The sequence below is a fragment of the Corythoichthys intestinalis genome, chromosome 19 (assembly GCF_030265065.1).
Source record: "Corythoichthys intestinalis isolate RoL2023-P3 chromosome 19, ASM3026506v1, whole genome shotgun sequence".
Taxonomy (NCBI): domain Eukaryota; kingdom Metazoa; phylum Chordata; class Actinopteri; order Syngnathiformes; family Syngnathidae; genus Corythoichthys; species Corythoichthys intestinalis.
In genome coordinates, this window is record NC_080413.1 from 35,187,577 (window position 1) to 35,200,203 (window position 12,627).

The following is a 12,627-nucleotide window of genomic DNA, read 5'->3' on the forward strand; positions in this document are numbered from 1 at the left end:
TTTGAAGGCCTCGTTTTTTTCCCTGTAAATTCTATGTTGATGCCTTTTCCCAAAAAGCTCTACTTTTGTCTCATCTGACCAGAGAACATTCTTCCAAAACATTTTTGGCTTTAATCCATTTTAACTGGCTGCAAGTGTGATTTAGTCATTTCCTCCACCTGTTATGTGCCACAAATATGTAACAGGTGCTGTTAATTACACAAATTAGAGACTTACCACATGATTTTTGAAATGGTGCCAACACTTTTGCCTGGCCCGTTTTTGGAGTTTTTTGTAAAATGAAAATGATTTATTCCATCCACTTTTGTGTTTTTTCATTGCAAGCAAAATAAATGAAGATATTACTACCAAAGCATTTGTAATTGCAATCCTTTTCTGGGAGAAATTGAGCATTATGCGACAGAATTGCAGGGGTGCCAATACTTTTTTACTAGCACTGTACAATTGATACGCCAGGCCAAAGAACAGGGAAGATAACCATGGGTGCTGCCATCACAGAAAATGGTGCGCTCACCCATATTCCCATCACGGGACCTTAAAATACAGAATGTCTTGTCAAATTTTTAGACACACTCTACAGGGGCCTCATTGCTGAACATGAGAGGGATCCGATTGGGGATAACCTGCCAAAATTTGTAATAGTTTGGGCCATGTGACTTTCTACCACTCCAACATAATCAGGGAATGGTTTGGTATAGGAGTTCCTCCCACCATACTCTCCATTCCTCAACCCCATAGAAGATTTTTTTCCTCCACATGGAGATGGCAAGTATATGATCGTCAGCCTCACACACACAGATGGCTCTTCTGGATGCCATAAATGCAGCATGCAGGTACATCACTGCAGAGGCTTCATAAGGAATTCAAGAAGTTTCTTTCCACGTTATATAGCAACGTTGTAACATGTATGAAAATTAGTGGTCCAACAGGGAGGAACATCAAGATAATGTTGTTTTACTACTTGTGCAACTTGTTTTAAGGAAGGCACAAACTGTTTTGAAAATTTCAATTCTGATCTGAGAAAGGTCTCCAAGCAGTTGAGGGAAAAAAATGATTTACTTTGAATTAAGTACACAGCTCCAAAAATACTTATTGTGTCCCAAATTGTGTGGGACAGCTTAGTTGAGGACGGGTACTTGTCCCCCCAGGATATCCGCCCCTGCGTACACAACGCGGAGATGCACAAGACCAGAGTCAAACCCTGAACTTTTTCTGATTTATGGACCAATCACACTGTCGACAATCAGAGCAATCAAATTCAAGGGTTTGGGTGCCTAATGCTCAAAATCATGTACAACATAGAACATACAAACATAGAACATACAACATGAAACTGAGCCTGTCGCAATATGCAATAATTTCATTTATCGCACGGTAAATAAAAATGTAAGTGGTAATTTTTCTGCTGCGATTTATCGCCTTGCGTGCACGTGCTGACGTGCTGTTAAAAGTTTGGTTTCCTTGTTACCAACTATGCAAAATGCATTTTCGTTCTGGGTCCGGCAAAAAAAAGCGCCGGAGCCAATTTGTTCCCATTATATCCTATTGTTCAACGTTTAGGCTATTTTTTTTATTTTTGCTGGAGACGAATCTGTCAAAATGGGCGGAGCCGGGCCTGGAGTCAACAGCCCAGTTGCTTATTCACGGTTTAACCAGCGAACATGGAAGAAGAACGCTCCATCATGGAGGTGGAAAGTCACAAAGTGATTCATGATGTAGCAAATCATCATTATGAGGACAACATTAAAAAGGAAGCTGTATGGTGTCCTATTATGTGTGTTTTTCTGGCAATGATATTAAACACATGACGTGCTGACAACTTTGTTTTTTATTAACACACAGCGCTTACAACACTTCAACCTGTGGCTCTCGGCAGGCTGTGTAGAGACGCTGCCTCTCTCACTGCCGTGTCACATGAACAAAACAACATCCACTCACAATATTAGACATGGAACGCCATAGCAGAAGCTATGAGGGGAAAAGTTTTCATTTGCCTAGATGCTTAAGTTATTAAGTGCAATTTATTTTTTTTCTTGAAAAAGACACTTTATTTATTTTGTGTTTCTATGCGGTATTAATATTGTTGTCTTTTACTTAAAAGAGGCATGGTCTATTGTTTTTAGTTGTGATTTCTTAAAAAGTATTTTTGAATTTAAGAGTAAACATTTATTGTGTTTAAATGGGTGTACTTGATCTATTAATATATACTGTATTCTCACAGTGTTATTGGTCTTTTTTTTTCTTTTTTTAAATGAGGGGCACAATAATATCGCATATCGCAATAATTTATGAAATAAATTAAAATATTTGTAATCATGATAGGCCTACATGAGAATGAGAATGCTATATTTTGGACATGAGAAAATAAAAGTAATAAACAAACCAAACAAAACAAAACATAGACAAACCAATTATAATACTTGAGCAACAATATTTAAGACAATAATAATAAATATTAGAATTTATTCATTGTGTCCAAAAAGGAGTAGGATGAAGCATTTGCTTATTAAAACCTACCCCCCTTTTCTATTCCTCAATAATATCAGTCCGCCTTATTTAATTAGGCCTCATATCAACAAAGAATTAATGCAACAATATACATAAGATGCAAGACAAAATAAACATAAAATGAAATGAAAAGTACCAGCCAAAAGCAGATATGTGAAAACCCCCTATATTAAAACCCTTCCTCTTCCCTATACCCTGTGAAAATCATGTGTTTGTACCACTTCCTAAACTGGGTCATGCTTGGACATTGCTTGAGCCCCTCATTTAACTTATTCCACAACCTTACTCCACGAACTGATACACAAAAGCTTTTTAATGTAGTCCGTACTCTCTGATGCTGTAAGTGAAGCTCCCCTTTCAAACTGTAATGACCTTTTCTGTTAGAAAACAACTTCTGTATATTGCCAGGATGTAACATGTGGATAACCTTATACATGAGCTGAGCTGTTTGAAGTCCGTGAGTTTTAAAGTTCTGGATTTTAAAAATAATATATTAGTATGATCCCTATAACCAGCATTATGTATTATTCTTATGGCTCTTTTCTGCAAAATGGATAGTGAATTTTTTGTACATTTATAAGTATTACCCCAGACCTCTGCACAGTAGTGTAAATATGGCAGGATTAAAGAGCAGTAAAGAATGTGGAGTGATTTATTATCAAGACGGTGTTTTGCTTTATTCAGAACTGAAATGCTTCTAGCTAGTTTACTTTGTATATGTTTTATATGAGCTTTCCAATTAACCTTGTCATCAATTACAACGCCAAGAAACTTATTTTCATTGACCCTTTCAATATTCACCCCGTCTATCTGTATCTGTACTGGAACTGCACATGAAACTGAATATTATTGTTGGTAATGCATTTAACACCTTTCTTTCTCTTCCAGGTGTTTTGTCTGCCACGGGAAATGGATATGTGTTGTATATGACTATCAAGCGCAAAACTAAGTTGAAGCCTCCAGAGCTCATGACTTTGAATTTAGCCATCTTTGACTTTGGCATATCAGGTACGTTTGCATCTTTTTCATCAGCAATGCAACAAAATGCGTGTCCAGGTACATGTAATGTTACCCCCCAAAATATTAGGATTGCTGGATAATTATATATTTTAAACATGTATGGTAAATCAATAGTAGGAGATATTCACACATAATAACATTTTTGGTAAAAGTCCAATGAATAAAAGTCTAATTAAAGTTGACGATGGTCGGCCTGTTAGTGTTTGTCTTTGGCGATAGGTCTGAGGCATCATATGCAAAGAATTGAACACGAACTAATGACTAGTATAATTTGGCATCTTGGAGATAAAGCGCCGACTCCACAAGGGGGAAATGTAATCTGTACGCCCTTTTGAAGGAGGCTCGAAGGGTGCATCACAGTTCATTGACGGAATTAAAATTTTGTTTAACCGCCATCTGTTTTTCCATCTTGCCAATCACATTGGATTACCAGATATCATTTTGCCCATTTGTTCATTCCAAACAGGCGACGGTTTTGCCAAAGGACATCTATTTAGATTTTGATGAATAGATAAACAAGTGGATTGATGTACGGAGACAGACGGACATAGGTTATTATCTTTGTTTACGTAGGTTAATGAGACAACCTCGCATTAGTATTGTATTAATTTTCATCACATTCCAAATCACTCACCAAAGAGCATATTGTACAGTTTATATACAGTAAGACAGTGATTGTCAAAGTCTATAAATGTATAAACTTGCTAATACATACATAATAGCATGATGACCCAAACATTTGATTAATGTAGTATCCTGACTTACAAAATGTACGTTTTTTTTTTTTTTTTGACAAAATTTTGACTTTGACTCCATATCCGAGCGCTGTATGGCGGCTCAGCTGAATTCACTTCACAATAACAAGCCCTTGTCATATAGTCAACAAGGCTTCCAGGCTTTTAATGCATCTTTCAAATTAAGTGTTTGCCAAAGAAATTACATTCTGTGTATTTCATGGAAGCAAAAAAGCTTAGTCACTATCTTAATGCTAATAAACAATGTGAAATGCTAACAAATAGCAATCGTATCGTAATGATTTAAGAACTACCAAGGATGGATCAGTTGATACAAATCCCTTTGTATCCAGAGAAGGGTCGTCTGACCTTAATCAGCATATCTTTTGTGAGCATTGAGGCCCTCTTTAGTCATTCCCATTCACACTCACAAAACCACAGGTTTGGATTGCTCCAGTTAGCGTCTTAAGTGCTTGCAGGGCAGTGTACAGTGGACCGCTCAGGCAGACAATCGGGTGGACAACCTTTTTACATATTTCAAAAGCTGCAGTTTGCCCACAGTACAAGGGATGGTGTGATAAAAAGCAAAACAATTTTTAAGAAGTCCACCCGTCGCTCTTATATTCAAGATGCTAATCGCAGCTATCCAGAGTGAAAAACCCCTTCACACCTAGGCAGCGACTCCATAGGAGTGTGTAGGGGGTTTGTCTGCTAGATTGCTTGTTTGAGTGGTCTATTGTTTGACAAAGCCAAGTAGTCAGTTTGGTATCAGGGTCATTTGACGCCCCTTCTGGTCTTTCTTTACAGTCAAAAAAAAAACAAAAAAAAAAACAGGACTTCCAGTGTTAAGAGACAATTGTTTATGTTTAATAAGTGCATGGGACACACAGTATACTTACAGGCATATACAGTATTCTTTATCCACTGTGAAAAATAACAAATACTACTAGGGATGTCCCAATCACATATTTTTGCACCTGAGTCCAAGTCACTTGATTTTAAGAATCTGTCAATACCAAGTCCCGATCTTATACCGAAAAAAAAAAAGTTGATTTTTTTTCTTTTAAACCTGTCCTGCTCAGCTGTTTGACACGGAGAATGGAAGTCTGAGTGCCCGGTTGGTCTGAAACAATTTTAATATTTCACATTGGAGCAAAACAAACTCCTGGAACTCCAGACTCACCGCTGTTCCAGCGATAGAGTCTGGCGACCATTCCACGGATCAAATTTCCAGGGTGGAGTAAGCCACAGCAAACAGACAGTGGAGTGGACCAATCAGCGACGGGTGGACATGACGTTGGTAAAGCGACTAGAAACTCTAGCACGTGGATATAAATGTATCAGGAGAGCGGGGAACAGAGAAGTTTATTCAGCATGGCTAGTGCTAGACAGACTGTTGGTTTCAGCAACTCGATTTGTTTTTGTTCATTTAAAACTGAGTTTACCGTGGATGGAACATATTCTCAGCTCTCCCGTTCGCCATCTGTGCTATTGTGGAGACGACTTTTGACGCGCAAGAGGGACATTGCTCGTTAAGAACACGTCACGCAAATAAATCTGATTGCATGGTTGCTTTCGTTCGGGCTCGAAAGGCCAATGAGGAGTTGGGTCCCAGACTGTTCTCAAAGCATTTAAAAATACAGGGAGAACGGTCTGGCCATGCCAGGCAAACAAACTCCCACTGTGATCATTCAAAATACTTCGTTTATTAAGACAAAGCAGCGAACAAGAAGGGGTTATGGGGGAACAGAAGTAAAGAAGAAGAGAGAAAGACAGAACAAACACAAACAACAACAATAAGTACATTAAACTCCTACACTAACAATGAATACGTTACTGCGATCGTCAGCTAGATGTATTTCCGGTTGACACCATGTGGGGGGCCTGTTAACCAGGGAAAGAGAGGGGGAGTCTTGAAGATAAGTGATTGGGAGGGGTGGAGTGCACACAAATCAGCCCTGTGATCTAGAACCCAGTAATCGTGTGAATGCCTTGTGAGTGTGAGCCCGCTGGCAACCCACAGTGGGCTGCCCCATTGCCAATCCCAGCACCGAGGTCCCCCACCCGATCGCACACAATTACATCCACCCATGTGCGAATCCCACCAAACATGCGACAGCCAAGCAGACGAGCCACCCCAGGGCCACGGCCCCCCCACAGCCAACCCGGGGGGGGGGCATTGCAGCCCATCCCTCCATCCGAAACCCAGCAAAGGGGCCATCGTGATCCCCCAGGGATCCAGTGTGGTCCCCCAGGCCACCCGCGCACCCATCAACCGGCCTTCAGGGATGGCAAGAGGGGACGCGCCACCAACCCTTACGCCCACTACCCCACCCACCCGGCCCGCGAGCCACAGCCGCAGCCCCCCAACTAGCAGGGCACATCACGGGACCCCCAACAGCCCACCAAGCCAAGGGCAGGGCCCCCCCGTCGGAGCAGGTGACACCCAGACGGCACACAAAAGTTTTATTTTGTTTTAACAAAAGTTCCAAACATGTTACTGTCCCACCGTGTCGCCTTCATAATGTGAATTATTTTTAAAATAAAGTTGAATAATGTGTGTCTATTAAATGCTTCATTAAGTGAGTCCACTCAAATCCACTCACGCTTTGACACTCTCGCTGCTGAGAACTGCAAGTTTAACGATAGTTAACACAATTGCGCCATTGATCGTAGAGCTAAAAAGCTTCTTTGGCAAGATCTAAGCAATAAACCTGTCAATCATCATTAACTTTAAGTACCACACGCAAGCTGCACTGGAAAGTTTAGTCACACTGCTTAGCGGGGGGGGGGGGGGGGGGGGGGTGGCGCTGTACGAGCATGAAGCAGACAAATATACTGTATATATTTTTTTAAATTAAATACCCGATCCTTTTCAATCGATTTCAGATCACGTGATCGGATCAGTACATCCCTAAATATTACTAATTCACTTGCAGTAGTTATAAAACTCTTCATCATTTGTGTCTTCATGAATGTTTTATTATGCCACTTGACTGTCAAGTTGTGAACACCAGAAAGACCAGCAAAGATGTTATACTGAGGCAATAATTAATCGATTAACTCGAGTAATTCGATTAGAAATAATATTATAATCAAGTTTTGCTGCTTCGAGGATTCATTTAATAAGAATGGCATTTGTAATAGTTTGTTTTGAAAGTGTTTGCATTTAGTTTTATTAATCTGGGTGGATACACCGACCTCCAGTGGCAATAGCGAATATGAAATACAGTAACTCATCACCTTGGCTGGATCCTACTGCTCCCTGTTAAGACCAACATAAGGTTGTAAATTTTTGTTTGAGCGAATATGATTCTTTATGCATTTGTAATTTAGTTTTTAGTGGGAATATGTGTTTGAAGTATTTGTTAAGAGCATTGTAAACATTGTAAAAAAAAAAAAAATAAAAGTCAGCATTTTATGGCTTTTAAGCTAGCGGACTTTTGCTATGCAAGTTAGCCAATTGTTCTTTTGATGTACTTTGATCCTCATTTATTTATGTTTTTTTATACTGGCTCAGGTATTTTAATTTATTTTTAAATGCATTTATTGCTCTTGTGAAATGAAAGTTTGAAAAAACTCTTTGGATTTTTAATTTGTATTCCCATTTAATGCTCTTTTGAAAGTGCAGTTTTAGGAAGCCTTTGTTTTACATCTCCTAAAATTTATTCTGCAACACATTAGATTAGTTCCTTAGACGATTACTCGATTATTCAAACTAACTACTTAATAGATTAATTGATTACTTAAATAATAAATAGTTGCAGCTCTAATCTTGATGCAGTTAAATTCCGTCACTTTCTGTGTTAGGTTCATAAAACACTGGGTGTAGTGTTATTTTTTCGGTTGTGCCAATACATGATGTTTTACATTAGGGTACCCTTGATGTCGAGAACGGCTTGTGATATGTTTCTCCGTAATGGGAAAAATTTTGGGACCCATCATCAGTAGTGTTCCAATTTTGAGTCATTGGGTGCTTTGGCCTTCATTGCTAGACACCCTTATCGATGGTGACCAGCGACAGGTTGATCGCACCTGCGCTTGTGTCCCATGCCCAATTAGAGGTTGTCTAAGTGGTGCAGCACAAGGGACTATGCAAGGCAGGGACGTTGTCTGAGTCAAGCCTAGTGCTGATGGCATACCTTGTCCGGGGCTCTGACCTGGGTTTGCAAGTGTAGTGGGGGGGGGGGGGGGGCTGGCATGTTGAAGACCTGTGAGACCAGCATGGGTCCAACCGCTTCAACCATATCCACTGGCTGCTTCTTTTAGCTGCGTCAGAAAGTGACCTAACTGTCTGCCGCAGAGCCTGTCTGGTAACCCTACAACCCTGAACAGAATAAGAAGTATAGAGAATGTTGACATTTGTTTAAAATCCGAGATCATAGAATTTTTTAATAATATTTTCATTTTTAAAAACATCACAAACATTTTTTTTTTTTTTTTTAAAGTAGGGCTGTACAATATATTAGATTAAAAATGGTCACTGTGATAATGGCATGTGCAATATGCGTATCGCTAAGATGTGAAGCATATTAATATTTTCAGATCTTTTTTTATAGGTGTAGGTGCATTTTTTTAGCTTTTGAGACCTTAAATATGCATTGCCATTCACCATATATATACCGTTCTATTTTCTTATTGGCTAGAGTGCTACACAGTTGTTACTCAGACAAAACTATGAATGTATGAAATAAGGGATGAAGAAAAATACCTTTTAATTTTTTTATTCTATTAGCGGGTTTATGGTAACACTTGTTTAAATGTTTGTGACACATATAAAATAAATAAATAAATAAATATCTTTGCATTAAAGGCTCTTATACTCTCACAGTAATATCAATATTGGCATATTCAATATCCAACTTTCTCTAATGTCTAATGTCGTGCAGCTGTTGTTTTTGGGTAAAGATGATTTCTGTACAGACTAGGGACAGGGGTTAATTTGATTTTGGCCTTCCTGTGTTCCGGGACTTATTTGGGCAGATCCATAAAAATCCATAAAAAAAAAAAAAAAAAAAAAAAAAACGGAAAATTTGCGGCATCTGGGGAGCAAGCAGCCAGGATCAAACGGTATTTCAACATGCCAATACGACAGTTACATTTACTGTCTTTTTTTCAAAAAGAAGGAAGAACGTTCAAAAAGAGTCAGAAAAGCAACAACCGGCACTGAGGGCAGCTGCAGCGATCATGCTAACGTGTGCAGCAGGAGGCTAGCGCTGCAGCAGCTAGCCAGGCTCATGTACAGCCAGCCAAGCCGGGGCAGGAGGCTGCTACTGTGACAGCAGCTTGTCAGGTTCAGCGCCACCTGGAGCGAAGCCAGCTACAGCGCCAGAAGTCAGGCAGGTGGACCACCAACAGCCGGAGCAACAGGCTAGTACCCTTATGGGAAATTTGTGTTTTGGCTGCACAATTTGTAAGGCGGTGGGAACTTTGGGGCCAGGGAAGACAGTGGGGATGAAACTCGCTAAAGAATGGGTTTGTGTTATTTATTTTAATCTTTTTTTTTTTTTCTTTTTTCATGTTTTACAAGTTAGACTGTACGTTACTGTAAGTCCCACTTGTGGTTATGTGGACAATTGCCCGTGCTGTGCAGAGCCTAAATAATTGTAAGTTGTTGTCATAACGTTTAAACCATGGATATTATCTGAAATTGAGGCTTGTAAGGATAGCAAGTGGGCATTTGCGTGTTGTTTTCAGCACCATTTTCTGCATATGTTCCGGGACCTATGCCCGTCTTGTCATCCCTGCGCTGTCATATGTATTTTGTGTTCCCCCTGCGCAGTCATATGTACTTTGTGTTCCGGCACCTTATGATTTACACCAGACATGTCCGAAGTCCGGCCCGGGGGCCAAATGCGGCCTGCGGTCAAATTTTATCCGGCCTCCAGCCTCTGTCATAAAATCAATAACTTTTGGCCCACACACAGACTTAATAAATTGGTCAGCAGTACTGCTACCAGCATATGATTGAGCTTACACACTAAATGCTGCTCCTCATTTACCCACTAAAAGTCAGCAGCACTCTAAACAACATTACTCCATTTGACCCTTTACTTGCAATTTTCTAAAATGGCGACAATCAACAAAAAAAGTTGACTGCGATGGCAGACGCTTCAAGGATAGGCGAAAATTGGACTATTTCTTCATTAAAATATGCAACAACTGTGTTTGCCTCATTTGCCGTCGCTGTTTTTAAAGAGTTCTATGTGAGGCGATATTACCAAACAAGACACGCTGACATGTACGACAAACACAGTGAGAAATTGAAGCAGCAGTACTTCGCTAGAGCCCGAGAGTCAAAAGAGAACTCCACAAAGTCTAGTTGCGAGATTGTTAAAATTATTACCGGTAATTAAAAAAATAAAAAGCAAGTGTGACACGCAGAATGGCTTGCTAAAATTTGCTTAAGTATATTGCTCTACGTAAAGGACGTCAGCCAACGTCGGCCCCCCGCATTTTTACCACACCGAATCTGGCCCCCTTTTCAAAAAGTTTGGACTTTCCTGATTTACACAATATATCGAAATAGTGAAATATCATGATACTTGGTATCCTAAGGGTTATTAAAAGGTTCCTGCAAAGAATCAATATATCGTTTCAAAAAGGGGGTCACTGTACAAAAAAAAAAAAAAAAAAAAAAAAAAAGGAACCCACAGGTTGTTACCAAAATTTTCCACTAGAATAGTATCTACGGAATGTACAAAATGGATTGGACGGCTAGTATCGTCATTGGCACTGAGGCATTCTCGGCCAGTCTTCCGTTTTTGGGAGAATTTACAGGTTTTTTCCTTTTCATTTTGGGATATACCCAGTTGAGACATTAAACTATAAATAAACTAATTTAAAGAACTGTAACTTAATGAAAGTGCACATTTAGGACGTTTCTAAATATCGGTACAGTAAAAATGCATAGTTTTGAGTTTGTGAGTAAAAATAGAGGTCCACTACTAATATTTGCCAATCTTGGCCAGAATTTATTCTGAATTGCGGATTTACAGTCCCACAAAAATGTGAACTGTAATCTGTAACCAGATCAAAGTTCAAATGTAGGACATTTAACTTTGTTTTCTAAATATTGGTCCAGTAAAAATGCAGTATTGAGTATGTGAGCAGTCAGAGAGGTCCACTACTAAAACTCACCAACCTTTGCTGGAACTTCTTCAAAATTGTGGATTTAAAGTACCACAAAAATGAGAACTGTAAACTGATCAAAGTATACATGTAGGACTTTTAATTCATTTTCCTAAATATTGGTATAGCAAAAATGCATAGTTTTGTGTATGGGAATAGACAGAGAGGTCTAAGAGGTCTGCTACTATTATTCACCAACCTTAACCAGAATGTATTCATGTTTGTGGATTTACAGTGCCACAAAAATGAGAACTGTAACCTACCATTGCTAAGAGAAATCACAAAATATTATATTCCACATAACTTAAATGTATATGGATAAGTTTTAAGATCAGGCGACTTTATTTCCTTTATCAAATGATAACAATGGTGGCGTTATATATTTTAGAGTGTTGAGAGTTTTTAAGAGTTGAGAACAACTCGAGCAGACTGAAGTCAACTGCCTTGCCGCTCGGTCGTTTACCCTAATGCTTGGATTACGCGGGTGCGCTAATTTTATGGTCAGCTCACGACCACGGGAACACAAACGTCCGCAGGCTTGAGCGCAGTCACCAATTCCTACTATTTTTCCCGTGTACAGTGTATCACAAAAGTGAGTACACCCCTCGCATTTCTGCAGATATTTAACTACATATCTTTTCATGAGACAACACTGACAAAATGACACACTGACACAATGAAAAGTAGTCTGCCTGCAGCTTATATAATAGAGTTAATTTATTTTCCCCTCAAAATATAGCTCAAAATATAGCCATTAATATCTACAACCCTGGCAACAAAAGTGAGTACACCCCTATGAAAAAAACGTACATCCCAGGAGGAAGCCTTTTCTGAAGATGGTACACAAGAAAGCCCGCAAACAGTTTGCTGATGACATGTCAACAAAGCACATGGATTACTGGAAACATGTCCTATGGTCTGATGAGATGGGTGGGCTTTCTTGTCATTCCCACAACCACAACCATTCTTGACTGTAGGCATGACACACTTATCTTTGTACTCCTCACCTGGTCGCCGCCACACATGCTTTCAGCCATCGGAACCAAACAAATGAATCTTCGTCTCATTAGACCATAGGACATGGTCTACCGTCTTCAGAAGAGGCATCCTCCTGGGGTGACAGCCACGCACACCAATTTGATGTAGAGTATGTTGTATGGTCTGAGCACTAACAGGCTGACCCCCACCTCTTCAATCTCTGCAGCAATGCTGTAACGAGTCACATGAGGGAAAA

General features: G+C 39.6%; 1 protein-coding gene across 1 annotated transcript in view; it reads left to right on the plus strand.

Annotated features, from left to right (window-relative positions):
• The window catches only part of opn5 (opsin 5), a 120,730-nt gene that overhangs the window by 65,390 nt on the left and 42,713 nt on the right, over positions 1-12,627 (plus strand). Inside the window, exon 3 of the mRNA XM_057823376.1 lies at positions 3,397-3,516. Coding sequence (XP_057679359.1) covers positions 3,397-3,516 — 120 coding nt within the window. The remainder of the gene's footprint in view (positions 1-3,396; positions 3,517-12,627) is intronic.